At 40.3% G+C, this 26,602-nt stretch overlaps 1 protein-coding gene and 1 pseudogene across 1 annotated transcript in view; both read right to left on the bottom strand.

Annotated features, from left to right (window-relative positions):
• Positions 1 to 6,297, bottom strand: part of LOC115778258 (adhesion G-protein coupled receptor G2-like) — a 31,875-nt gene extending 25,578 nt beyond the window's left edge. Inside the window, exon 1 of the mRNA XM_030726317.1 lies at positions 5,975 to 6,297. Coding sequence (XP_030582177.1) covers positions 5,975 to 6,297 — 323 coding nt within the window. The remainder of the gene's footprint in view (positions 1 to 5,974) is intronic.
• Positions 6,298 to 14,557: 8,260 nt separating this feature from the next.
• The window catches only part of LOC115778259 (adhesion G-protein coupled receptor G1-like), a 41,917-nt pseudogene continuing 29,872 nt past the window's right edge, over positions 14,558 to 26,602 (bottom strand).

Genomic DNA, 26,602 nt, shown 5'->3' on the forward strand with positions numbered 1-26,602 from the left:
GGTATGAGGGCCCGACGTCCACAGATGGGGGTTGTGCTCACAGCCCAACACCGTGCAAGACGCTTGGCATTTGCCAGAGAACACCAGGATTGGCAAATTCGCCACTGCCGCCCTGTGCTCTTCACAGATGAAAGCAGGTTCACACTGAGCACATGTGACAGACGTGACAGAGTCTGGAGACGCCGTGGAGAGCGATCTGCTGCCTGCAACATCCTTCAGCATGACCGGTTTGGCAGTGGGTCAGTAATGGTGTGGGGTGGCATTTCTTTGGAGGGCCGCACAGCCCTCCATGTGCTCGCCAGAGGTAGCATGACTGCCATTAGGTACCGAGATGAGATCCTCAGACCCCTTGTGAGACCATATGCTGGTGCGGTTGGCCCTGGGTTCCTCCTAATGCAGGACAATGCTAGACCTCATGTGGCTGGAGTGTGTCAGCAGTTCCTGCAAGATGAAGGCATTGACACTATGGACTGGCTCGCCCATTCCCCAGACCTGAATCTGACTGAGCACATCTGGGACATCATGTCTCGCTCCATCCACCAATGTCACGTTGCACCACAGACTGTCCAGGAGTTGGCGGATGCTTTAGTCCAGGTCTGGGAGGAGATCCCTCAGGAGACCATCTACCACCTCATCAGGAGCATGCCCAGGCGTTGTAGGGAGGTCATACAGGCACGTGGAGGCCACACACAATACTGAGCCTCATTTTGACTTGTTTTAAGGACATTACATCAAAGTTGGATCAGCTTGTAGTGTGTTTTTCCACTTTAATTTTGTGTGTGACTCCAAATCCAGGCCTCCATTGGTTAATAAATTTGATTTCCATTGATTATTTTTGTGTGATTTTGTTGTCAGCACATTCAACTTTGGACAGAACAAAGTATTCAATGAGAATATTTCATTCATTCAGATCTAGGATGTGTTATTTGAGTGTTCCCTTTATTTTTTTGATATATATATATATATATATATATATATATATATATATATATATATATATAATGTTTTTGAAATAATTCAGGAACCACAGAACCTCTGGACTACAGCCTAATAGTATATTTATTGCTGCTGTCAACAGGATGTTTATAGAATCTAAAATGAATCTATTCATTCATTTTCTTTTCTTTTCTATTCCTGCTGTCATAGGGTGAGAGGGAGGGTACACCCTGAACAGGGCTAACACAGAGAGGTAGGTACATTCACACCTATGGCCAATCTAGACTAGACATAGACTAGCCTTTTTCGCTGTGAGGTGATCAACACACCACCGTGCCGCTCGGATATGTATTTAGTATTTATGAAATTCAACTAAAAGTTGTCCCCCCAACAGCAAAGACATTTCTAGTTAAAGTTACAGAAATGTAGTAAATTACTTACTAAAAGTTTCATTACAAACTGAACTACAATAATTTCCGCAGGAACCATTTCCTGACACACAGTTCCAGGAAAAAAGATCGCGAGATACAAAAGCCACCAGCCACCAGAGCATGCACCACTTTATCCTGGGAAATGAAGAGAATCAGATTAGAACAAGAAAGCTCACTGCTGTCACTTTACATGCTATAAGTAAAAATAATAAACTGATTCATTTAGATTTATATTTTAGCTGTACAGGCACTGGAATACATTTTTAGTAGTCTGGTGTTTAAATAACTACCAACCCCAAAAATCTAGGACAAGTAAATAAAAACATTTGCATGATGCACATAAAAATACAAACAAAAACAATACACACATGTAAGATAAGATAGGATAGGATAGGATAGGATAAAATATATTTTATTGATTGCACAAAGGGGAAATTAAAGGTAACAGACTATCCATCAAACAATCAAACAAGACAATGCAGGAGGGTGGGGTGGGGTGTGGAAAGGGAGGCTGGGAGGGAGGGAGGGAGCCAGCAGAGGCGAGTAGTTCAGGGGATACTGTGGAGCCAGTCCCAGCTCCCCCCTCGGCTAACAGTTCCTGATAAGAGGTGGAATATTCATCAGCAGCCTTGGTCGCCAGGGATACCAGTTAGCACGGGTCAAAAGAGACGGATGGTGCATCTGTTTACATAACATCCAGGAGAAAATGAGATTACCAGCTATTCAAGGCCAGCCAGGGAGGCCAAATTTCAAATAAACACAATTTGTTAACACAAAACATCAAATTAATCAGTGACACGGGCTGTCACTGATTAATTTGCTGACAGCCCTACAGTCTCGCTGGAGAAAAACTTTCAATGGTGAAAAAAATTCCAATCATTCAAATTTTCTTGGGTCCATCCTCGCCATGCAGAGACAGACAACTTCTCCAAGTTTTAATCCATTCTGCATGCGGACACGGCCTGCGAGCCTCAAGCCTCGCCTCCAAATTGCAGTTCAGTTCCAGCAGATACTGACTCTGAGTTTGTACTGATCTGCACATACCATCACACTGGTCAGGAAGCCCTACCAAGGCCCAAACGACTGCCCAGACTTTCCGAATTTCGCGATAAAACAGGTATCCCCCCATGTCCAATCAGAAGAAATCCTGTTATCAATATGCCAAATATGTATGCATCTTCCATGTCCTTAGTTGACAACAGCCAGGCACGTAATCTTCCATTCTCCCCAGGAGCCAGCCGGGTACGTCCCACTTGGACACGAGGGTTCTCCTTTTTCCCAGTCTCTTCTTGGAGACAATTTGATCAATAGCGTTGAGAGACCAGCTGACCAAAATACATAATTTTAATTTCCAGTTTGGAAGATGTGTAAAGAGAGGCTCTAAAAAGCGTAGCAAAGCAGGGCAGAAAAGGAGATGGTTGGGAGAGAAAGACAAGGCGGCCACCTCCACTGAGAGAAGAAAGAGACACTTTAAATAAAAACACTAAACAGTAAAGTGCAATACAGAAAGCTAAAAGATGTTTTTAAACTAAAGAGAACAAGAATATAGCCTACCCTTGCATGATGCTGGGTCTCCTTGTACAAATGATTTCACCTAAAAAGAATACAGAACACAGTTGGTGTGACAGCAGGAAAACAGGCAAATGAGCAAACCTGCTGGAACTGATAAGGTTTATGGAACGTTTTTAAAATGGCATGTAAATGACCAGAGACAGGAGTAAGCATCAACTTATCAAAAGCTAAAAATACCTTTGGGGCTAATCCTCTGTTGCCACTGAGTCTTCATTAAATGAAGGATGACAGAATGTATTTTTTTTTCCTGTCTGGCAGCTTTTCCAATCAGAATCATCATCTGAATGCACTTTTGTGTCAAACATATTTGCTTTTCCAAGAATTCAATTAAATTCAATTTTATTTATATAGCGCCAAATCACGAGAAATAGTCATCTCGAGGCGCTTTGTATTGTAGGTAAAAACTCTACAATAATACAGAGAAAACCCAAGAGTCAAAACAACCCCCTATGATCAAGCACTTTCAACAGTGGGAAGGAAAAACTCCCTTTTGACAGGAAGAAACCTCCATCAGAACCAGGCTCAGGGAGGGGGGGTCATCTGCTGTGACCTGCTGAGGGGAGGGAGACAGGACAAAAGACATGCTGTGGAAGAGAGCCAGAGATTAATAATAGCTAATGATTAAATGCAGAGTGGAGTACAAATGGAGTAAAAAGAGGTGAATGAAAAAACACAGTGCATCATGGGAACCCCTCAGCAGCCAGACATCCAGATACTAGGGTTACATACCTACATACACAAACATACACAAAGTACTTCCTGGACTTGAGGTTTGGGTATTTCCAAATATTATTTCCAAATATTCCATATATTGACCAGATATTATATATTATTCACTGGGCAATACACTACACCAGCTGAGGGTTTTCAGAGGTGGACGTTAACCTGTGTAAGCTTAGGTTAAATTTGTGCGTCTCAAATGACTATTCCATTTTTTTTCCCAACCTTTGCCTTTGAATTCTTTCCTGCTCTTCCTCATTCCACCACCAAATACCTTCTTAGCAGTTTCTCTCACCACTTCAGCTGTACTTTCCCACTTATCTGGTGACTCTTCCCTGCCACCCAGAGCCTGTCTCCCAATCTACCCTCTTCAAGATTGTACATTCTGCATTAGATGTAGTCTATCTGTCCTCCACTCTTGTGTTACCCTGTGTTCCTCCCGCTTGTTCACCAAAGCCATTTCCATCCTCTTTGAAAATTTCCATAACCATCAGCCCATCTGCATTTCTCTCCTTAACACCTGTCCATACCTGTCCAACATCTGCTCCTCACCTCTGTTACTTTCACCTACGTCCCCATTAAAGTCTGCTCCAGCCTAAAGCCTGCTTAAAGCCTGCTCACCAATTCCCCCCCGGATGCCCTCTCTGATGCAACTCTCCCCTTTTTTCTGGGACTGGCACTGCGAGTGCGCTGGCTTCTGGTGTCTGTGGCCAACAATAATTATAATTATTATGTAGCAAGTTGTGCATTACAGCCTGGAATTAACATTTGTTGTGACTCTACCCTCAACTCTAACTAGCCTCTAGTAGCCAAAGCACCACACTTGAGTTTCAGCCATGGGCATTAATGATTATTAAAGCGTTATCCGTTCTTGTGTTATAGCAATCGTAACCTTCAAAAAGAAACTGTGGATAGTTTTGGAGCCACAATATTTGTATAAAGGAGGTCTGGGTGGATGAATGGGTCAACAAGACACTGGACTTACACATGACAGACTGTATCATCTCCCATTTCCAACTAACAGCCAACATTCTTTTAATGCACAGTCATTCCATAATCTTGAATGTATGATTTATTAATCTTAATGATGACAACAAAGGGCCACTGAGTGTTTCCTGTTCCTAATCAAAAGCTATTTCTGTAAATATGACTATTTTTTCTTAACTATCTGTGCTACACTTCCTGATTCAGGAAATGCTTCCATGGGTCACATTCGAAGGACATGGAAGAACAACCTGTTGTGAGTCAACATCATGTTACATACAGGGGTTGGACAATGAAACTGAAACACCTGGTTTTAGACCACAACATCCCTTTCAGACAGCTTCCTCTTGCGTCCACAGTTAATCCTGTTGGATGTGGTTCGTCCTTCTTGGTGGTATGCTGACATTACCCTGGATACCGTGGCTCTTGATACATCACAAAGACATGCTGTCTTGGTCACAGATGCACCAGCAAGACGTGCACCAACAATCTGTCCTCTTTTGAACTCTGGTATGTCACCCATAATGTTGTGTGCATTGCAATATTTTGAGCAAAACTGTGCTCTTACCCTGCTAATTGGACCTTCACACTCTGCTCTTACTGGTGCAATGTGCAATTGATGAAGATTGGCCACCAGGCTGGTCCAATTTAGCCATGAAACCTCCCACACTAAAATGAGGTGTTTCAGTTTCATTGTCCAACCCCTGTATTTACATATTATTTGCATATTGCTCAAAGCATGAGCAATTTGGAAAGCAACAGACCTGCTCACACTACAAGTTATCAATGCCACTGCTGTAAAAATAAATTCAGAAAGTGATCTATTACTATAGATAGTAATAGGGTCTAGAGTTCTAATGAATCTTAAAGGAAACACATATTAAATTCAAAGAAGAGAAAATCAGCAACTACAACTAGAACAGGACACCGCAGAAAACCAGCCTTCAAAGTTGGACAGGAAATGGCCAATAGAAGCCAAAATATCCCCCATCATCAATTTTAGAGACTGCACCCACCTGGAGCAAACAGTGGTGTAGCAATTATAGTTAGTATTATTATTACTAAGTAGTAATATGGCGCCAGTGTGTTCGGCAGGCCGTCGACCTCTCGTTACTTTGTTTGTGTTTTTATTGTTTTCATGTTCAGTATTGTGCGCTGAGTCTCTGCTTGTATATGATCGCCAGTCTCTCCTGGACATTCAGCTTCGAGCCGAAAGTTTAGGTGTAATTGATTATGGTGGACACGATACTCTGCCCCCACACCTATTGAGTGTTCCAACTCACCTCTTCCGGGCATTGGATTTGTGCTCTCGGCGAAAGCGCCGCCGTTACCGTGGCAAGCGTGGTGGACAGCTGGTGAAACTCAAGGGCTGCCTGGCACGCTCGGCCCCCATGGTTCCAGTGAATAACGGATTGCTGTTCTCTATGCCACGGCGTTTTCTGGATCCGATCGACACTGGCCTGCTGCTCGTCTCTAGCGTGGATAGGTGCACCCTGTCACGTCCCCCCTGCTTCTCTGGGCTCCGCCAGCGTGGAGTTAACCCGAGGAATCTGAAGACACTACCTCGGGTCCCTCGGTCTGCTAAGCCACAGGCCGTGGCCCCAGTTAGGTTCGGCTTGGTTAACGCCAGGTCTCTGGCAAATAAAACCTTCATTGTAAGGGACTTCATCACTTCCAGTAGCCTGGATTTTCTCTGTATAACGGAGACCTGGATCGAGGCTGGTGATTCCAGTGTTTTTGTGGAGCTTTTACCGTCTGGATTCTCCTACTTAAGTTCCCCTCGGACTTCCAGACGGGGAGGAGGAACGGCAGCTGTTTACAAGAACAACTTCAAATGTAAGCCACGTCATATACCATCCTCAAGCTTCGAGGTAACTTTATTTGAAGTGAATTGTTCTAACCCGGTGCTGTGTGCCGTCGTCTACCATCCCCCGAAATTTGACAAGGACTTTCTAGGTGAATTTTCTGATTTTTTTATCAGGTATAATGACTGAGTATGATCATGTGCTTATACTTGGAGATTTTAATATTCATGTATGTTGTCCTGCGAAACCGATGGCGAAGGACTTTCTTACTCTTATAGACTCTTTTAATTTGGTGCAGTGGGTGACCGGCCCCACACATGAACATGGTCATTCATTGGATCTTATTCTCTCTTATGGCTTGCCTGTGACTGATCTAGAAATAAGTGATAATATTATCTCTGATCATATGCCTGTTCTGTTAAATGTTGTTCTATCTGCTGCCACAGTTAAACCTCTCCTTCCCGCTGGTCGGTGTCGAGTTTTTAACTCTTCTACTCTTGCACAGTTTTCTGCTGCCTTTGAGCAGCTTAACGTTCCCTCTGACTTAGATACAGAGCAACTAAGTCTCTGGTTGGACGGATCTTGTAAGTGTATTTTGGATGCTGTAGCACCTAAGAAAATCATGCAGTCCAAAGTAAAAACTTATCCGTGGCTTAATGACAAAACTCGCACCGCCAGGCGGGAATGCCGTAAGGCTGAACGTAAATGGAAGAAGGACAATTTGCAAGTTTCCTTCCAGATCCTCAAAAACTGTTGGCGACACTATCAGAACACCGTCAAGGAAGAAAAAAGGGAATACCTATCCAAGATTATTGTGTCCCATCGTGATAACTCACGTATGTTGTTTAAAATGATTGATTATGCCCTTAATGCCCCACGGCCTGCCTGTGTAGAGGCATGTCCTAAAGCATGTGATGATTTTCTGCACTTTTTTAAAGATAGGGTAGCTGCTGCAAGAGCCCTTATTTTACCACCTATTTGTGATCCTTCCTGTATGGCTCCTTATCCAGCCCTGTTTGAAAAATGTGAATCAGTGAATCTGACTTTTTTAAAGGATATAGTCGAACATATCAAGCCATCAGGTTCTCCTCGTGACCCTGCTCCCCCTCAGTTTCTTAAGGAGGCCTTTTCCAGCATAGGACAGATTATTCTTGATATTGTAAACAACAGCCTGCTGTCAGGTACAGTTCCTGCGAGTTTTAAGCACGCTGTGGTGCAACCTCTTCTTCAGAAACCCGGCCTTGATCAAACAGTTTTAGCTAATTTTAGACCTATTTCTAAGTTGCCTTTTATCTCCAAAGTTTTAGAGAAAGTTGTTTCCACTCAGGTTACGTCCTATCTAGACGAACATAACATTGCGGAAGTTTTTCAGTCAGGTTTTAAGGCCCTGCACCGTACGGAGTCTGCGTTAGTGCGAGTTTTTAATGATATTTTCAGGGCAAATGATGCCAGGGAGCATGTTGTTCTTGTTCTCCTCGACCTAACTGCAGCGTTCGACACAGTGGACCACAGTATTTTATTAGCTCGTTTACGAACCCAGTTTGGCTTCAGTGGCACCGCATTAGAATGGCTTAGGTCTTATCTGGCAGACAGAACCATGTCTGTAAGGTTAGTCGATTTTGAGTCTTCATCTGCTCCCCTACTTTATGGGGTCCCTCAAGGCTCAATCCTCGGTCCCCTGCTCTTCTCACTTTACTTGCTCCCATTGGGCTCAATACTTAGAAAACATGGGATCGCCTTTCACTATTATGCAGACGATAGCCAGATATACATGCCCTTAAAAAAAGGTACTCACTCGATTAAGGCGTTATTGCTGTGTCTTGAAGACATTAAGGCATGGTTGGCCTTAAATTTCCTAAATTTTAATGATAAGAAGACTGAGGTAATGGTGTTTTGCCCCAGTGGCTCCTACGCAACATCTTCCATTGACCTGGGGCCCTTGGCACCTTATTTAAGGCAGACCATCTCAAACTTAGGTGTAAAAATTGATAGCGACTTTAAAATGAATTCCCAGGTCAGGGCAGTGGTTAAGTCCTGTTTTTACCATCTTAGGCAACTGGCAAAGATTAAACCGATCCTTTCAAAACCACATTTTGAAACAGTGATCCATGCCTTCATTACATCTCGGCTTGACTACTGTAATGCTCTTTACCTTGGAATTAGTCAATCCTCCCTTAAGCGCCTTCAGCTCGTCCAGAATGCTGCTGCGCGGCTTCTGATGGGCGGCCAGAACGAGAGAGCATATCACTCCTATTCTGGCTTCACTACACTGGTTGCCAGTACATTTTAGAGTTCATTTTAAGATTCTCTTATTTGTTTTTAAATGTTTACATGGTCTTGCCCCATCTTATCTCTGTGAGCTATTAAACCCATACCTCCCAGCTCGTTGCCTCAGGTCGGCTGATCACCTGCTCCTAGAGGTACCAAGGTCGAAGTTGAAGCTCAGGGGTGACAGAGCTTTTAGTGTTGCTGCTCCTAAACTATGGAACAACTTGCCGTTGCATATTAGGAGCGCTCCTTTATTGGCGACTTTTAAAACTGCTCTTAAGACACATTTTTATTCCCTGGCTTTTAATACATGCTGAGACTCGTTTTATTCGTATTATTTGTTTTATTGTGTTGGTGCTTATTGTCGTTGTTGTCATTGTTATGTGTATTAGTTTATTTGACTTCTATCTGTACAGCACTTTGTTGCAATTGCTGTTGTTTTAAAGTGCTTTATAAATAAAGTAGTAGTAGTAGTAGTAGTAGTAGTAGTACTAAGGTGTAAGACAGCCAGAGCTTAATAATAACTAATTATTAAATTAATAATTAAATGGAGAGTGCTGAATAAACACATAGAGAGTAAAAAGAAGTGAGTTAAAAAGAAACAGTCATGGGAACCCTCCCATCAGCCCAGGCCTGACTATAAACTTTATCACAAAGGAAAGTTTTAAGCCTAATCTGTAGGGGGGGAAAAAAATGATAGTTTAATGTTTTAAAAAGTACACATGCCTTCAAAATAAAACAAAACAAAAATAAATAAATATATTAAAAAAACAGACAACATTTGGATCTGTACATATAAGCAAATGATTACTGATGCAGAGTTAAAAACAATATTACAGCCATAATCTTAAAAGAAAGCTAAATTCGATCTCTAACATAAAGAGAACCAAAGTGTAGCCAACCTGTTCAAATGATCTGATTTGAGAAAAATACAGAACACAGCTGATGTGACAGCAGGAAAACAGCAAATGAGTAACCATGCTGAAATAGAAGGGATTCATAGGATGCTGTTGATATGTCACGTAAATGACTTTATGAAAAGGAAGCATCAATATACACACAGCAAAAAACACTGATCTTATCTCCCACTGAGTATACAGCAAATACAGGTGATATCACATTATTGAAAAATATTACACTGACTGGACGCTGCATATACATTCTGTTCACACAGTCAGCACTAAGTTATCCTTTTAGAAGCTAATTTATCTTGAATTTAAAAAAAAAAGTCTTTATCTTATACTGATTGCTGTATGTCACTGATATGACCAGCAGATGGCAGTAGTACAATTAAAAAAATAATAAAAAGCAAGTTGAATATAAATTATGAATCTTCCAGTTTTGTGTATATTGTAATTTTCCACATTTTATCACAAGAAAAAAAAAGTCAGAATTAAAGCATGGAGGACTGTATCACATTTTGTGTCTTGATTTAAAAATTTGCAGTTATATTTATTTCTGCAGTGTCAACAAAATGCATGAGTGTGATGCCAGGCCAGAGACGGGGTTTTGGTGTGAGATGTTTGAACATAATGTCATTATATCAACTTGAATTCAAGTCTAATGTAGATTTATAGACCAACCATATATTCAATGATTGTGTTCGTTGCACTTGCTATTTTATCCATCAATGGAGCTCTCCAGGCAATCCGACTGAGGTGCATTTAGAGCAGAATTTTCAACTTTAAAAAGAAAATGGGGAGTGTGACAGAAGAAAAAGTATTTTGATATAGCGGCTTTCACAGTTTTCTGATAAAAACGCCAGCTGTCACGTAACAACTGGAAGGACACCTGTAACCAAGGGCGCAGGAAGGAGTTTACTATCCGTAAATACTCGGAGCAAAGTATAAAAACTGCTATTTGATCTTTTACTTTTTTCTTTTTCAAATGTTTCTTGGAACAACAGTGTTGTGTACACCTATATTATTGCATGTATAATTAAATATATGTTAGGGGTGGGACTCGATTAAAAAAATTAATCTAATTAATTACAAGCTTTGTAATTAATTAATCGAAATGAATCGCATTTTAATCGCATTTCAATATTTGACATGAGAAATATTAATTTAAGTTTAGTTGATGAATAAATCAATATACATAAGCTTAAACTTCAAAATGTTGTTTATTTTCCCACCAGTCTACTACACAGACCAACGAAGGGTGGAAGTTCTCCTGTGATAAGCAAACACCTGAAATTAAATTAGCATCATAACTGGATAGTTTTATTCAACATTAATGTCTCACTTGTTATAGTTGGAAATTAATCATTCTCTCAGCTGTATTCCTTGATGTTGTTATGCTTGTTTTAACAGCTTATTTTGAATTAAAGACTTAAAATTAAACCACAAAAAGGAGAAAAAGTTCGTTCTCCGTTTAACAGCTGCTTTTACACAGCTGTGCTTCGCACTCATGGTTGCTAGGCGACAGGAGCGGTGACGGCAGGTGACGCTGATATGAAGGCTAGCCGCTCACTTCCGGCCTTTGTGGTGTTCGTGGGCTGCGAAAGACGTGGGCCGGGTCCTTCGCAGGATGCGGCCCCTAATTTGGACATTGTGCGTCGATATAATCTGTATGCCGGGAACTCGCGCACTGAGAAACGTTCCACGGTGCAAAGTGCGATTAAAATGCGTTAAAATTTTTAACACGTTAATTTCCCCGTAATTAATTAATCGAAATTAACGCGTTAAAGTCCCAGCCCTAATATATATATATTTTATAAACATAAAATGTGGAAAAACCACCAAACAAAATGGCTTGAGTCTTTTATGAAGCATAATGTCATTCCAGGCTGTAGGGCTTACTTTATCAGCTGGCCGCACTGGTACTAGTACAAAGGAGTATTGGGGCCACATTGAGAAAAAAAAATGAATTGTGCATTTTGAGAATAAATTCAAAATTTTTAGAAAAAAATCAAAATGTGCAGATTAAAGTCATTTCAAGTCAAACAACTGCCACGACGCATCTGTTATCCCCTCCAGAATGTCTTGTATAAAGAGTTAGTGAAACTATACTTTAGAATCGGCTTTAGTAACAAGGAAATGATTTCTCTTTTAGTACATAAACACAATGTAGTAATAAGTATGAGGACGTTAAAGAGAGAGTGCAGAAAGCTGCATCTGCTCAGAAGGAAAACCCACACAAACTGGCAACGGTTAGATGGAAGGATGGCTGCACCTTCGTACAGTACAGAGGGGACATGTAGGACCACAAGACACAATAACACAGCTGATCAAGTTGTTTCTACCCAAGGCATTTTGTAGAGAGTGTAGCAGCTGTGCCCATTATTTGACTTGAAATGATGACTTCGACGATTTTGACTTTATTCTCAAAATGCATAAAATGATTTTTTTTTCTCAATGTGGCCCTCACACTCCTTCATATACTAGCAAGCTAAATGTTTCAGCAGCACAAAAATAATTTAGTAACGCGCAGAACTTACTAAATTTAAGTTTGATATGTTTTATTGGTCAAAAAAAATTAATAATGGTCAAAAATGCATTTATGTAGGTTGACTGGCAACAGAATTGGTTCTGACATGAAAAAATCCTCACAGATAATGTAATGAACAAATTATTCACTTTTTAAGCTAAAAAAAACCCCAGATATTAAAAAACTCTAATCTAATAAATCTAAAATAAATATCAATAAAAATAATAATAAGCAAAAGAAATAAATAAAAGTGATACCTCTCGCATTTAATAGACAAGCTGTGTGCCTCTTTACAGCCCTGCATTTAGCCAAACAAAAGGTTAAAAACATTGGCCTCAGCAGAAGAGCCAAAATGATTTTGCTGCCTCTCATTTGAAATTCACTGCAAATTGACTTCTTGTCCAGTAAGTAAACTTTATCCTGTGTATGAAAGTAAACTGACAAACAGCCAACAGACCGTTTTACCTCATTCAGAGTTTCTGACTCCTGCCGCTGTCTCCGGCTCCCAAACGCGCAGAGCCGTTCAGAGGGGGGCGGGGGGAGCGCAGTGCCATGACGCTATGTTGCGCCTTCAAAATAAAAGCACGCGAGTTAAAAAATTTTCTCCTCCGCGGTGTAATTTCTGGGTGGGACAAATGCGCCTGTCTCCAATATTGGAGGAGACACGTCCCCCCCGGTTCCCACGCCTATACCTGTAACCTGTCCTTCTTCCACTTTCGCTCAGCTCTCCTGCACTCGCGCCTGGCAGCGCGCGTAGCGTCATTTATCCAGGGCTCAAATCAAGGTTTGGAAAATCTAATTTTCAGCGGAACCACGGTATCTAAGACAGTCTGGGAGGTTGAGTTGAATCGAAAGGTAAATTCCTCGACATCTGAATTAAAGCCGAGAGACTCAGTATTGCTGATTGCATTAAAGGCTGCGGAGAACTGAGCGGCACTGGAGGAATTAAAAACACGACAGCGCTGTGTAGCAGTGCGAGATTTCACCATATGACAAAAGAAAGGCATGTCAAAGACAACGGGCTTATGGTCAGAAAAAACAGCATCACAAACCTCCATGTTAGAACCAGTAAAACTATACGTTAGAACAAGGTCGAGAGTGTGCCCATGTTCTTGTGTTGGACTAGATACAGACTGCACCAGGGTTATAATAGTTTTGGATTTTACATTATAGTTTAGTTTTAGTTAGTTTTTACTTTTTTTTTCTCTAATTCAGTTAGTTTTAATTAGTTTCAGAGTGGTTTTTCTCGTTTTTATTAGTTTTTATTTTTGGTTTCATGCGTAGTTTTAGTTAGTTTCAGTTAGTTTCAGTATTAGTTTTAGTATTTTCATACCTAATCAGGTGCAAGATTCAAGGCGCAAAAGTGACTATTGTGTAATGAAAACTTGACAAAAAGATACCATTTAAAGAAATATATTCAACAACCAACTGTTCACAAGACATGCTAAATTTGTGTAATATTAAGGACACACATGAACATCAGCAGGAAGAAACAAAGAAAAATATGAACTCCCAAACTCAATAAATTCTACAATAAACTCCACAATAAAGTTCAGCATCAGCGCAGCAGATTAATAACACCTACATGTGGTGTTTGACAAAAACAAACTCTTTGAAGGAGTCAAAGCTCAAATCCAGCTGCATCCTGATGTTCTCACCACCTGAAGCTGCTTCTGTTTTGGAGCTAGCTTGGTTAGATGCTGCTAATTAAACTTGCAGGGTCTTTGCGGCCTCTGTACACAACCCACGGAAGTTGTCGACCTCATGTCCACATTTATGCGTGTGTAGCTGGATTGTGTGTGTTAATTACCTTATTGTCGTGTGCAGGTGTTTGTACTCAAAGAACCTCCATACGGGACTCTGCCTCAGCCATTACTTTGCGGACCAGCGCGGTGAGCGCACGCACATGCGCACTCACACAGTTGTCCTGTGGCGCTCCCAGCTTAAACTCAGAGAGCGGAAAAAATGATTTCATATCAATCCACAAGGCTTAAAAAAAAAAAACAAGTAAATGAAAGTCAGTTTATCAATAATTTCAGTTAGTTTTAGTTAGTTTTGTAAACTCACAATTCAGTTTTAATTAGTTATCCTTTTTTCCTTTTAATTATAGTTTTTATTTATTTCAGTTAACGACAATGTTTTTTCAATTTCAGTTTTCGTTATTTCGTTCGTTTTCGTTAACTATAATAACCCTGGACTGCACAAAATTAAGAGTCAATAAGATGTAGAAAATCACTGGCCAGCGGCTTCAAGGGACAGCATACATGAATATTAAAATCACCAACTATTAAAATCCGATTATAGTTTGGCATTATTCCTGCCAGGAAGTCAGCAAAGTCACCAATGAAATCTTAGTTAAACTTGGGTGGTCTGTATACAACAGCGCACAACACCGGGGAGGCAGAGCAAAGTTCAAATAAGTTCACGGCCACAGAGGTAGAGAAAGGAGAGACCTGTCGGTTGCACCTCATCCGAGCTGAACACAGGAACCAGAGAGGAGGCAATCGGATCCAGGAAGCACCACGACAGAGACGTCGACCCAGTATCTTCAGAGAAGGTGACAGGAGAACACGCCAAACTGGTTTTAAGTTTTATGAACCTGCCGCTGTGTTTCCCACGATGTCTGCGCCTTCTGCACGCAGCTAAAACGTTAATGATCCCACAACAGGGAAATTTGCATGTTACAGCAGCTCAAGTACAAAGGATGAAATAAAATAAAATAGAATAAAAATAGAGAACACTATATACATAAAATATATATCAATACACATATACACACATATACATCAAAACATTATATATGCTTGTGTTTGTGTATGTGCCGCAGACCTGTTTCTATTGGGGCCTCTTAGCCAGGTCATGTCTGTAAATGAGAACTGGTTCTCAAACATTAAGGTTAAAAAAACCTAGGTCTGTTAACAGGAATATTATTATATATATACAGTAAAAACAGCAAAATAATGTAAAATTTCCAGTTTTTATTGCTCATACTGACACTGCAGCTTTTATGAATTAGCAAGGTATTTAGAAATACATGTTCAAATGTACAAACTGGAACAGAAAAGGTTCATATTTTGATAAAGTTACTAAAGTTAGTTACTAAAAATTACTAAATTTCTAAAAATCTTAAAACGGATTACAATAAAATATGCAATAAATACACAATACAACACAATGCTAACAATGTAATCAACATAACAATATCAGAATCTCTCAAAGTATTAAACTAGTGGCAGGTGAGCTTCATTTAAAACCGAGATCAGATCTTCATGCAGTGCAGAAAAGTGGCCATGTGACTTGAAGGAGAATAACCATAAAGGATCTTTTTCTGTAGTTATTCCTTTGACCTCTGGACAATCCAGTGAGAGTTGGTGCACAAGATATATTCGATCTTTTCTCCATCTTCCAGTCATTCTGGATTCTCTTTCCTGCATCGACTTTCACCACCAGAAGTGCCAGAAATGAAGAAGTTTAAATGTGTAGCCATCCTATGTAAGCCGGTCTTGGGAATGATAAACTCCTTACCACAAAGTTTCAAATATTAGAGCGGAGTTGTTAAAATGTTCATGCTGTCACATTAATTTACATCATTTAGAATCAGTTGCTCCCTGATCTGTTACAGTGTTGTGTTTTTAAATGTCCTGATCTAAAACAGAAACAGTATTGCCACACTTTACTGTATAATGCTGTACATTCCACCAACACGCTTCTTGGCATGTTTCTAGTAGTTTGAAGCTGGTTGATGGTGCTGGGTGTTTCACTGCTCGTCGGAGGAGCTGAGTTTTTAGCTTTTCTCAGTGACATCACAAACCACAGGAAGATGAAGAAGCCTGCACGACACAAAGGAGAGAGTGAAGCAAAGGATCACAGTGAGTACAGGAAGTTCTATGGGTGTGTAAATTATACAAATGAAACTGATAATTCATCTGTATCAGGTTAATGTTTATCCATAATCATCCAAAATCAATTACACATTCTTGATACTGGACGTTTCTACACTGATGCGGTAGAGATGATATCTTTTAGATTGAAACATATTATTTTACCTTAAATATTTTTTTGCTAAATTTTAGCATATAATGTAATTAATATTTGAAATTCAACAACAACAGCGAAAAGAAAAAAGAAAAAACTTCACTGCCATTAAGGCTTGGAATGTGTGTAATTGCAATTGCAGGACAGGTGCAGCCCACTGCTCCCTCAGAAGATGGGTCAAAGCACAAGGGAAAAAACAGACCAATCACTGGTGGGGTGGTGACTCCTGTCATTGGTGAAAATATAAAATAAATGTAGAAGTCAGGATAACATTAAAGCTCCATTTCATAACAGTAAAACCTCCAGCAGACATCTTATTACCTTCTGCAAAACTACTTTACCCTAATTTGGTGGCCTTACCCTAAATTTTCATGCAAATACTTTTAGTCACCCCTGGATTAGTAAACATATAATACATATTCCAGCAACACTATGTTTTCAATACTAACAATACTCATTAAGTCAAATCGACATTAAGCAGGGTGCCCGGGTGGCTTAATGGTAAAGCCGGTGACCACATGCATATGCCGCATTGCAGTGTGCGTGGAGCAGGCTCGAGTCCCAGCCTGCCGCCCACGTGTCCTCCCCCAATTTCCTGCCTTCCTCCACTGCTAACAAAGCTGCTGTGGCCCAAAGAATTGATATTAAGCATCATGTAAGAGATTGATGTTCTATGATTTTCTTTAACATTATTACAAATACTTTGTAGGAACCACATCCTAGAAAAAGTCACACACAAAAAAATTCCATGGTAAACAAATTAGATAAAGTACTGTACTCTTGTACAAGGGTATATACCACATAATGTCTTTATATTTATACAATCTATAACAATAAGCCAGGTATAATATATACTTACAAGGTATTCATAGCTTATTTTACTCGTGTGTACAGGATTTTTACTAATAATGCACTCATACTACATAATCTGCTGAAATCAAAGCATTGTGTATAGCATCAGTATAATCATAAGGCAATCATGTTGTTTACATTTGAGCAATATTGCTGAGCACATGGCTTTAATATTGCTCAGTCATGAATCAGTCTATTATTTATGGAAACCCTGACAGCATGATAGACAAGGCTCAGCTAGTCAGAAGTTGGCATCACAGGCTAATCAATAAGGCTGCAGCCTAGAACTGATGTTACTATAAACAGACTGACTCTTTATCTACAAATTTGGGAGTCCCAGTTTCTCACTATTTGCTCAGTGACATAGTGTTGCTGTAGCAACGCTTAAAAATAGAGAGGGTGTCTGTCTCCTGAATCCAAGCTGGAAGCTGGTTCCACAGAAGAGGGGCCTGAAAGCTGAAGGCTCTGCCTCCCATTCTACTCTTAAGTATGCTAGGAACCACAAGTACGCCAGCAGTCTGAGAGAGAAGTGCTCTATTTGGGTGATATAGGACTATGAGGTCTTTGAGATAAGATGGGGCCTGATTATTCAAGACCTTGTATGTGAGGAGAAGAATTTTAAATTCTATTCTAGATTTAACAGGGAGCCAATGAAGAGAAGCCAATATGGGAGAAATCTGCTCTCTCTTTCTAGTCCCTGTCAGTACTCTAGCTGCAGCATTTTGGATCAGCTGAAGGCTTTTCAGGGAGCTTTTAGGACAGCCTGATAATAATGAATTACAATAGTCCAGCCTAGAAGTAATAAATGCATGAATTAGCTTTTCAGCATCACTCTGAGAAAGGATGTTTCTAATTTTAGAAATATTGCACAAATGCAAAAAAGCGGTCCTACATATTTGTTTAATATGTGCATTGAAGGACATATCCTGGTCAAAAATGACTCCACTCCTCAAATTTCTCACAGTGTTACTGGAGGCCAAAGTAATGCCATCCAGAGTAAGTATCTGGTTAGACACCATGTTTCTAAGATTTGTGGGGCCGAGTACAAGAATTTCAGTTTGATCTGAATTTAGAAGCAGGAAATTAGAGGTCATCCAGGCCTTAATGTCTTTAAGACATTCCTGCAGTTTAACTAATTATGTGTGTCATCTGGTTTCATGGATAGATAAAGATGGGTATCATCTGCATAACAATGAAAATGTATGCAATATTTTTTAATAATACTGCCTAAGGGAAGCATGTATAATGTAAATAAAATTGGTCCTAGCACAGAACCCTGTGGAACTCCATAATTAACCTTCATGTGAAGAAGACTCCCCATTTACATGAACAAATTGGAGTCTATGAGATAAATATGATTCAAACCACTGCAGTGCAGTACCTTTAATACCTATAGGAAGCTCTAATCTCTGTAATAAAATGTTATGGTCAACAATAGCACGCTGTGTCCACTGTCAGAGGCTGTAAGAAGATCATTTGTAACCTTCACTAATGCTGTTTCTGTACTGTGATGAATTCTGAAACCTGACTGAAACTCTTCAAATAAACCGTTCCTCTGCAGATGATCAGTTAGCTGTTTTACAACTACTCTTTCAAGAATCTTTGAGAGAAAACTAATAAAGACAGATTGATCACATTAAAGATTAAAGCATCAATTAACGGTAGGACTTCTTTGAACAGTCTAGTAGGAATGGGCTCTAATAAACATGTTGCTGGTTTGGAGGAAGTAACTATTAAAGTTAACATAAGCCAGCAGTTCTGAAAGTAGCTGAACATAGAGATAAGTCTTTGAGATGATTATGAATAATTTTTTTCTAATGCCTAAAATTTTATTTGTGAAGAAATTCATGAAGTCACTACTAGTTAAAGGAAAGAATACTCGGCTCTACAGAGCTCTGACTCTTTGTTGGCCTGGCTTCAGTGCTGAAAAGAATCCTGGGGTTGTTCTTATTTTGTTTCCTTTCTTTTTTTTTTTAGTCTGTCATGTCTGGCAGTTTTCACAAATGTAATCCTGATTTGAAAGCATTATTGTACCAAACATATTTGCTTTTACAAAAAGAGCTCTATAAGTTCTCTATAGGCTACTCTTGATAATTTTTGTCATTTCTTTTATTCATTCAATAATTTTGATTATTGTCCACAAAATATGACTGCCATGTCAGACAGGCATGAAGGAAAGTGAGAAGAAGAGAGAAAAAGAGGGAAGAAACCAAAAGGGGAATTCTTATTTTCTTCAATTAATGATGAATAGTAAGATGTCGTAGCTGTTGTTGGTTTTAATTTTAGGGGTCTCCATGTTCTTTTCGACCGAAAATTCAAACCCAATTAAATTCAAAGTTTCCACAAAAATCACTGGCATGAGCATGTTCCAGTGCAGGCTGTTTATTAGACATCTTAGTTACACAAAACACAGACAGGAAGAGAAGAAGAAAAGGACAGGAAAGGGAAGGGAAGAGCAAAAAAGTAAGACGTGAGACAAAGTGCAGCCAACATTTAAAACTTTGGACAGTTTTAGAAAGGGCTTAAAGACTTTTCTTTTTATAAGAGCTTTTAATCTTTGTGCATAATTTTTAGCTATTTTATCTACACCCTGGTGTATTTTAATTTACAGCATGGTCTGTTATTTAGTGTGTTTTATATTTTTACTGTTTTTATAATGTTTTTTGTTTTGTAGCACTTTGAAGTTTTTTTTAAAAATGTAAAGTGCATTATAAATTAAAGGTATTATTATTATTATTTATATCTTAAAGATGGTAACTGCCTACTTGCCTTTGACCCCTCCTAATTTACATAAAATCTCAACCCCTGAAACTTGAACCCCAACCAATCACCTGTTGAGGCTCTGCCCACTCGTGTCCCACGTGGGCTAAAGAATCAAAAGTCACCAGGGTACCTCAATGATTTAAAACAGAGCTGGCAGGTGTCATAATGAAGGATCTTCTTTCTATTAAAACCTCTGCTAATCTATGTTACAAAAACACAAGCGGATCTGCAGAACTCCTTGTTTGGAGCCTACCTGTCATAAGACTTCCTAAAATACAACATGAGGTTACAACAGTCATGTGAACCAAAGATTTTCCTGCATATGAGTAATAGATATAACAGGCCGTACCTTTACCCCAGTAACCTTAATGTATTCGGTGTTCATTAATTCAGTGTTTGAAACTAATGTGCTTTTAATACATGATATAAAAATAGTGACAGTAAATGTAAATATAAAGGTGATTAAAAATCCACAACACTGTACGGAGGTCTTTTTTATAGAACAACAAACTCTTTTTCCAGGCTAAATGAGCATCTTCTAATTTAGTGAGACGCCATTCCCTCTCCAGCTTTCGGGTTATCTGCTTTAAGCTGTGCGTTTGTGAATTATACCACGGAGTCAGGCACTTCTGATTTGAAGCTTTCCTTTTCAGAGGAGCCACAGTATCCAAAGTCGTACGCCGTGAGGATATAAAACTATTGACGAGATAATTGACCTCACTGGGAGCAGAGTTTAGGTAGCTGCTCTGCACTGTGTTGGCACTGAAGAGCATAATAATGAAGAAATTAGATCCTTAAACTTAGTTACAGCACTTTCACAAAGACTTCTACTGTAATAAAACTTATTCCTCACTGCTATGTAATCCATTAAAGTAAATGTAAATGTTATTAAGAAGTGATCAGAATTTGGAGACTTCTGAGTCAGTGAGGGACAGAAAGTTACAGGAGGTCACTGAACAAACTGCTCTCCATTATGGACAACCCATCTCACCCACTCCACTCCACACTAATGAGGCAGCAGAGCTCCTTCTCCCTCAGACTGATTCAATCTCACTGCCAGAACACTTCAGGAAGTCATTCCTACCGTTCTCCATAAAACTGTATAATATCTCTTCTTTCTGTGACAGGTAAACACACCTGTCAGGACATACAGTAAGATCCTACACACACATTTTTGTATTATATCCTCTTGCTGTCATGGTCCAGGGTCCGGTGGACCCTGTGTGTTTTTGGTTTGGCTTTAATTTATCTGTTCTGGGGTTTTTCTTTTGTTGTGGGTTTTTTTATTCCTTGTGTTTCCCAGTGTTCAGTGTCAGGTCTACGTCTCTGTTCCCTTGTGTCACTTGCTGTTTTATTTTGACAGTCACGTGTTCCCTGTGCTTTGTGTTTAGATTTGCTTCCCCTTTGTCATTAGATTCATTTGGTTCACCTGTAATTCCCTGTTGTTTTCACTTGGCCTGATTTCCTTGTGTGTATTTAAGCCCTCAGTTTTCCTCTGTTCATTTTTGCGTCATCGTCCCCCCCCCTCCTGTGTTCCCCTCTTAGCTGTGTGCATGCCAGTTTAGTATTTTTGTGTTTTCTTTCTCCCAGGCTTCGTGGGTGCTTTTTGCCTTGGTTGAGATTTTGTTGCATTTTTGAGTTTTTGTTTGTTTAAGATTTGTGAGCCTCCAGCAATGAAGCTGTTGAGAGTAAAGCTCCGGTTCATGCGTCCTGCATTTGGGTCCACCCCTTCCCAGCACACAGCCTGCAGCGTGACAGTTGCTGCTGTATTCCAGATTCTTTGTGTACATATTCTGATTCATAGTGTATATATTATATATTATTTATCAATGCAATTTGCACTACTCTCTGTACAATGTCAGCCTTAATATAACTCCACTTTACCTATGTTTTTATATTTTATCTATTTTTGTCTCTATATGTAAAGCTTTGCACTCATTGTTGGCACTTTCACTTTGATGTTTAGTTATTGTATATTGTATTATTTTCTTGCTGCTGTAACAATAATTTTCCTTGTGGGATCAATAAAGTATCTATCTACCAGGCGAGAGGGGGGCTTTTGGGGAAAACTGTTAGGTCCTCAGTTTCCATTCCATATCTCAGAACAAGATCCAGAGTATGATTAAAGTGGTGGCTCGGCTCCTTTACATTTTAAGAGAAGGTAAGTGCATCTAATAATAGATTAAATGCAGTCATTTTCAGCATCTATGGATGTTAAAATCACCCACTACAATGATTTTATCTGAACTGAGCACTAAATCAGATAAAAAAAATCTGAGAAATCAGACAGAAACTCTGAGTAAGGACCAGGTGGACGATAGACAATAACAAATAAAACAGGTTTTTGAATTTTCCAGTTAGGATGGATGAGACTAAGAGTCAGGCTTTCAAAAGAATTAAAACTTTGTCTGAGTCTTTGATTCATCATGACTATGCTAACCATGACTAGGCTGGAATTGTGCTACAAGCTAAGTTTGCATGTGTGGGCTTATGTCTTATGAAGTGATATATATGTATATGTCCTGTATTTCTGTTTCTTTCAGAACCACAGGCCCACAAAGACATACAGCCCACATTATCCAGGTGTATCATTCCATCCATTCTGCAATAAATCTTCAGTGAGGAATATTCTGGACTGTGCATTCTGATCGATGCCCCTCAGCGGCAATATCTCCAGCTGAATTCAGTTAACTATGCCCACCAGAACACTATGGGACTGCAGTTTGAACCAATTCCATAAAATGGTCTTTATATGTAATTTAAGGTGTACAAATATTTACATTTTTCTAATAAATATTTTCTGGTAATTTGTAAATCAATTTCATCCATCTATTTTCTTATCCAGCTTGGGACTGCAGGAGCTTATCCCAGCTGTCAGAGGGCATAGGTCAAGGAACACCCTGGACCATTAACACAAAATTGAAAATGTTATTCTAACTTTAGAAAACTTTACATAATTTTATTGTAAATGACTCCTCACAGCCTACCTGCAGTATCTTCTTCTCACACCTGGGGACACTTTGGGAATCTATGTGAGCATTCTATATTTAATGTGAATGTTAACAAAATGTGGAAAAATAATCACATCTTGACCCCTTACAATCAGCAGACTTTTTATATACAATAAATTCTTTGTATTTGAACAAGGAATACAAACGTTTACCTTCATGCAATGAAAATCTTCAGTTAAGATGCTGCAATACATAAGAATGGGCAAAATGTTTTGTTTTTGTTTTTAAATTTTCATTATCTTTTCCAGCATCTTTGAACCCTCATTATTTTACTACAGTTTGTTTCATATAACCAACTTTGAGCATCAGTTTCTGGGATGTATCATAGTATCATAATCAAAACTACACCAAATTAATGTCTGTCACATAGATAGTATGTATGCTTTACCAAGTGGATTTTTTGAAATATAATCAGAACAGGTTATACGAGAAGCTTCATGTTTATCTTGATTTTGATAAAAGGCTAATTCAACAGAGAATCACATAGTAGCAGATTGTACTGACCTTGCACGGAGTTCAGGATGCTGAAAAGGTAGATGCCAGGAGTGGTCAGGTCTCCAAATGAGAAGAAGACCAGACCCCAGGTAATGCCAAGCAGAGCACTGACTCCCAGCAGGGGACAAATATGCTGCCCGACTCTTTTACGGTCAATCTGTCCAAATTAATTTGCCATAGACAGAAAGACACAGGACACAGCAGGTTATAGAAAAACGGAAACTAACTGAGTCCTTGAACTGCATTTTAAGAGTAATCACAAAAACTGTTTGTTCAGTTTGTTTAAAATTGTGTTTTCTGGACTCACTTGCTCAATTATAGGGTCTTTAATGGAACCTAAATTTTAAGTATTTATTTTAAAACTTTATTGTACAGTAGGAGAGTGATCCCCGATAGGTGGAGCACACCTTCTGGTCTCCCTTCTTAAAGATGGGGACCACCACCCCGGTCAGTCAAACCTGTGGCACTGCCCCAGATCTCAATGCAGTGTTGCAGAGGTGTGTCAACTAAGACAGTCCTACAACATCGAGAGCCTTCAGAAACTCAGTGTGAATCTCATCCACCCCAGGGGCCCTGCCACCACGGGGTTGTTTAACCACCTCAGGGACCTCACCCCCAGTGATAGGCAAGTCATCCCCCTCATCCCCAGACTCAGCTACAGAAGGCGTGTAGGTGGGATTAAGGAGGTCCTTGAAGTATTCCTTCCACCGCCTGACTATAGCATCAGTTGAAGTCAGCAATGCCCCACCCGCACTATAAACCATGTGAGTAGAGCACCGTTTTCCCCTCCTGAGCCACCTGAAGATTTGCCAAAATTTCTTCAAGGCCAACCAAAAGTCTTTCTCCATGGCCTCACTGAACTCCTCCCACACCCGATTTTTTGCTTCAGCCGCTGCCCGAGCTGCATTCCGCTTGGCCTGCCAGTACCCGTCAGCTGCCTCCAGAGGCTAATCAAGCCTGATAGAACTCCTTCTTCAGCTTGATGGCTTCATTCGCCTCTGGTGACCACCATCTGGTTTGGCTATTACCACCACAACAGGCACCGACCACCTTGCAGCCACAGCTCTGAGCAGCAGCCTCAACAATGGAGGTTCAGATCATGGTCCATTCAGACTCGGTGTTCTAAGCCTCCCTCGTAATGCTGTCAAAGTTCTGCCTGGAGGTGGGAGTTGAAGATCTTGTGCACTGGGGCCTCTGCCAGGTGTTCCCAGTGCACCGTCACAATATGTTTAGGTGTGCTGGGTCCGTCCAGCATCCTCCCCCGCCACCTGATCCAACTCACCACCAGGTGGTGATCAGTTGACAGCTCAGCTCCTCTCTTCATCCGAGTGTCCAGAACATACGGCCGCAGATCTGATGATACGATTACAAAATCGATCATCGACCTGTGACCTATTACACACCTATGTGTCCTGGTGCCACATGTACTTATGGACATGATGTTTATTATGGACAAACTGTGGTTTGCATATAAGTCCAATAACAAAACACCATTCTTGACCGGGCAGGCTATTCTTCCCAATCACGCCCTTCCAGGTCTCACTGTCATAGCTCACTTGAGTGTTGAAGTGATGGAGTCACCTCAGTCACCCCATTCAGCAACTCCAACAAGGGTGGGTACTCTGAACTGCCATTCGGTGCATAATCACAAACAACAGTCAGGACCCGTGTGCAGGGAAGCAACCCTCTCATGCCCTTTGTCACAGATTCTGTTCATAATTTTTATGGACAGAATTTCTAGGTGTAGCCAGGTGGTGGAAGGCTTCTGCTTTTGTGGCTGCAGAGTCTCATCTCTGCTCTTTGCGGATGATGCAGTCCTGTTGGCTTCATCAGGTGATGGCCTCCAGTTCACAGTAGAATGGTTTGCAGCTGAGTGTTAAGCAGTTTGGGTGAGAATTATCACCTCTATGTCTGAGGCCATGGTCCTCAGCCAGAAAAAAGTGGAGTGCCAACTCCGGCTCAGGGACGAGTTGCTGCCCCAGATGGAGGAGTTCAAGGATTTCAGGGTCTTGTGCACAAGTGATGAGAGAAGGGAACAGGAGGTCTACAGATGCATCGAGGCTGCATCTGCACTGATGCGGCTGCTGTACCTGTCTGTCATGGTGAAGAGTGAGCTGAGAGTAAAAGCAAAACTGTCAATTCACTGGTCCATCATTGTCTCTACCCTCACCTATGGTCATGAGCCTTGGGTAGTGACCAAAAAAATTATCGTGAATACAAGCAGCACGAATGAGCTTCCTCCAAAGGGTGGCTGGTCTTAGAGATAGGGTGAGGAGCGTAGCCATTAAGGAGGGGCTCAAAGTAGAGCCGCTGCTCTTCCACATTGAAAGTAGCCATTTGAAGTAGTGCAGGTATCTGACTAGGATGCCTCCTGGGTGAGGTGTTGCGGGCATGTCCTACCAGGAGGAGGTCCCGGAGCAGACCCAGAACACACTGGAGAGATTATATCTCTCAGCTGGCCAAGCTGATGGAGGCGGATGGGGAGAGGGAGGCCTGGGCTTCTATTCTGCTACGACCCGGCCCCGGATAAATGGAAGAAAATGGATGGATGGATGGATGGACTGACTTGTATAGTGCCAGTCAAAAGTTTGGACACACTTTCCCAAAGTGTATCCAAACTTTTGACTGGTAAAAAAAAAAGAAAAAAGAAGAATTAATCAACCCTTTATACATTATTTCTACCACGTAAAAAGAAAATGGGATTTTTTATTTAAAAAATGAGGTTGGTTGCAGGTAAAACTAGTTAATTGTTGGTTTGAGGTTTTAAAGGGACAGTCTGACATGGAAGATTATAAATGAATTGGCTTATCTAGCCTTAGATCCTTTAAAAAGGGTGACAAAATTACCTTGTTGTGATGCCTAACACTGAAAACACGTCTGACTGTCACCAAAAACATGATCATGTTAAAGAGGAACACCATGGAGAACAGTCCAAGTGTAGTACCATCTTCACAATATCATTGGTGATATAACATCTACAACGAAAGTAAAAGGATGATTTCATATCTCACACTGAAAAGTCAGAAAGGCATTCTGTAACAGAAATGTTGGAAAATCAAAATATACAGAAACTCTGATCCACATACAAAGAGTTATTAAATATAAATTAAATCTAGATTTTGCATGCTGGCAAATTTGTTCCTTACACTGCAGTATCATTGGAGTTAGACGTGTCCAGAGGGACACGACCACAAAACTCTGTGTCTATGATCACCACCACTGACACAATGACTGCAGCGACACCTGAAACATGCAAGTTGATCAGTCACTGGGCTTCTCAAGGATTTCAGAGTCCTGTTGT

The sequence above is a fragment of the Archocentrus centrarchus genome, chromosome 3 (assembly GCF_007364275.1).
Source record: "Archocentrus centrarchus isolate MPI-CPG fArcCen1 chromosome 3, fArcCen1, whole genome shotgun sequence".
Lineage (NCBI taxonomy): Eukaryota > Metazoa > Chordata > Actinopteri > Cichliformes > Cichlidae > Archocentrus > Archocentrus centrarchus.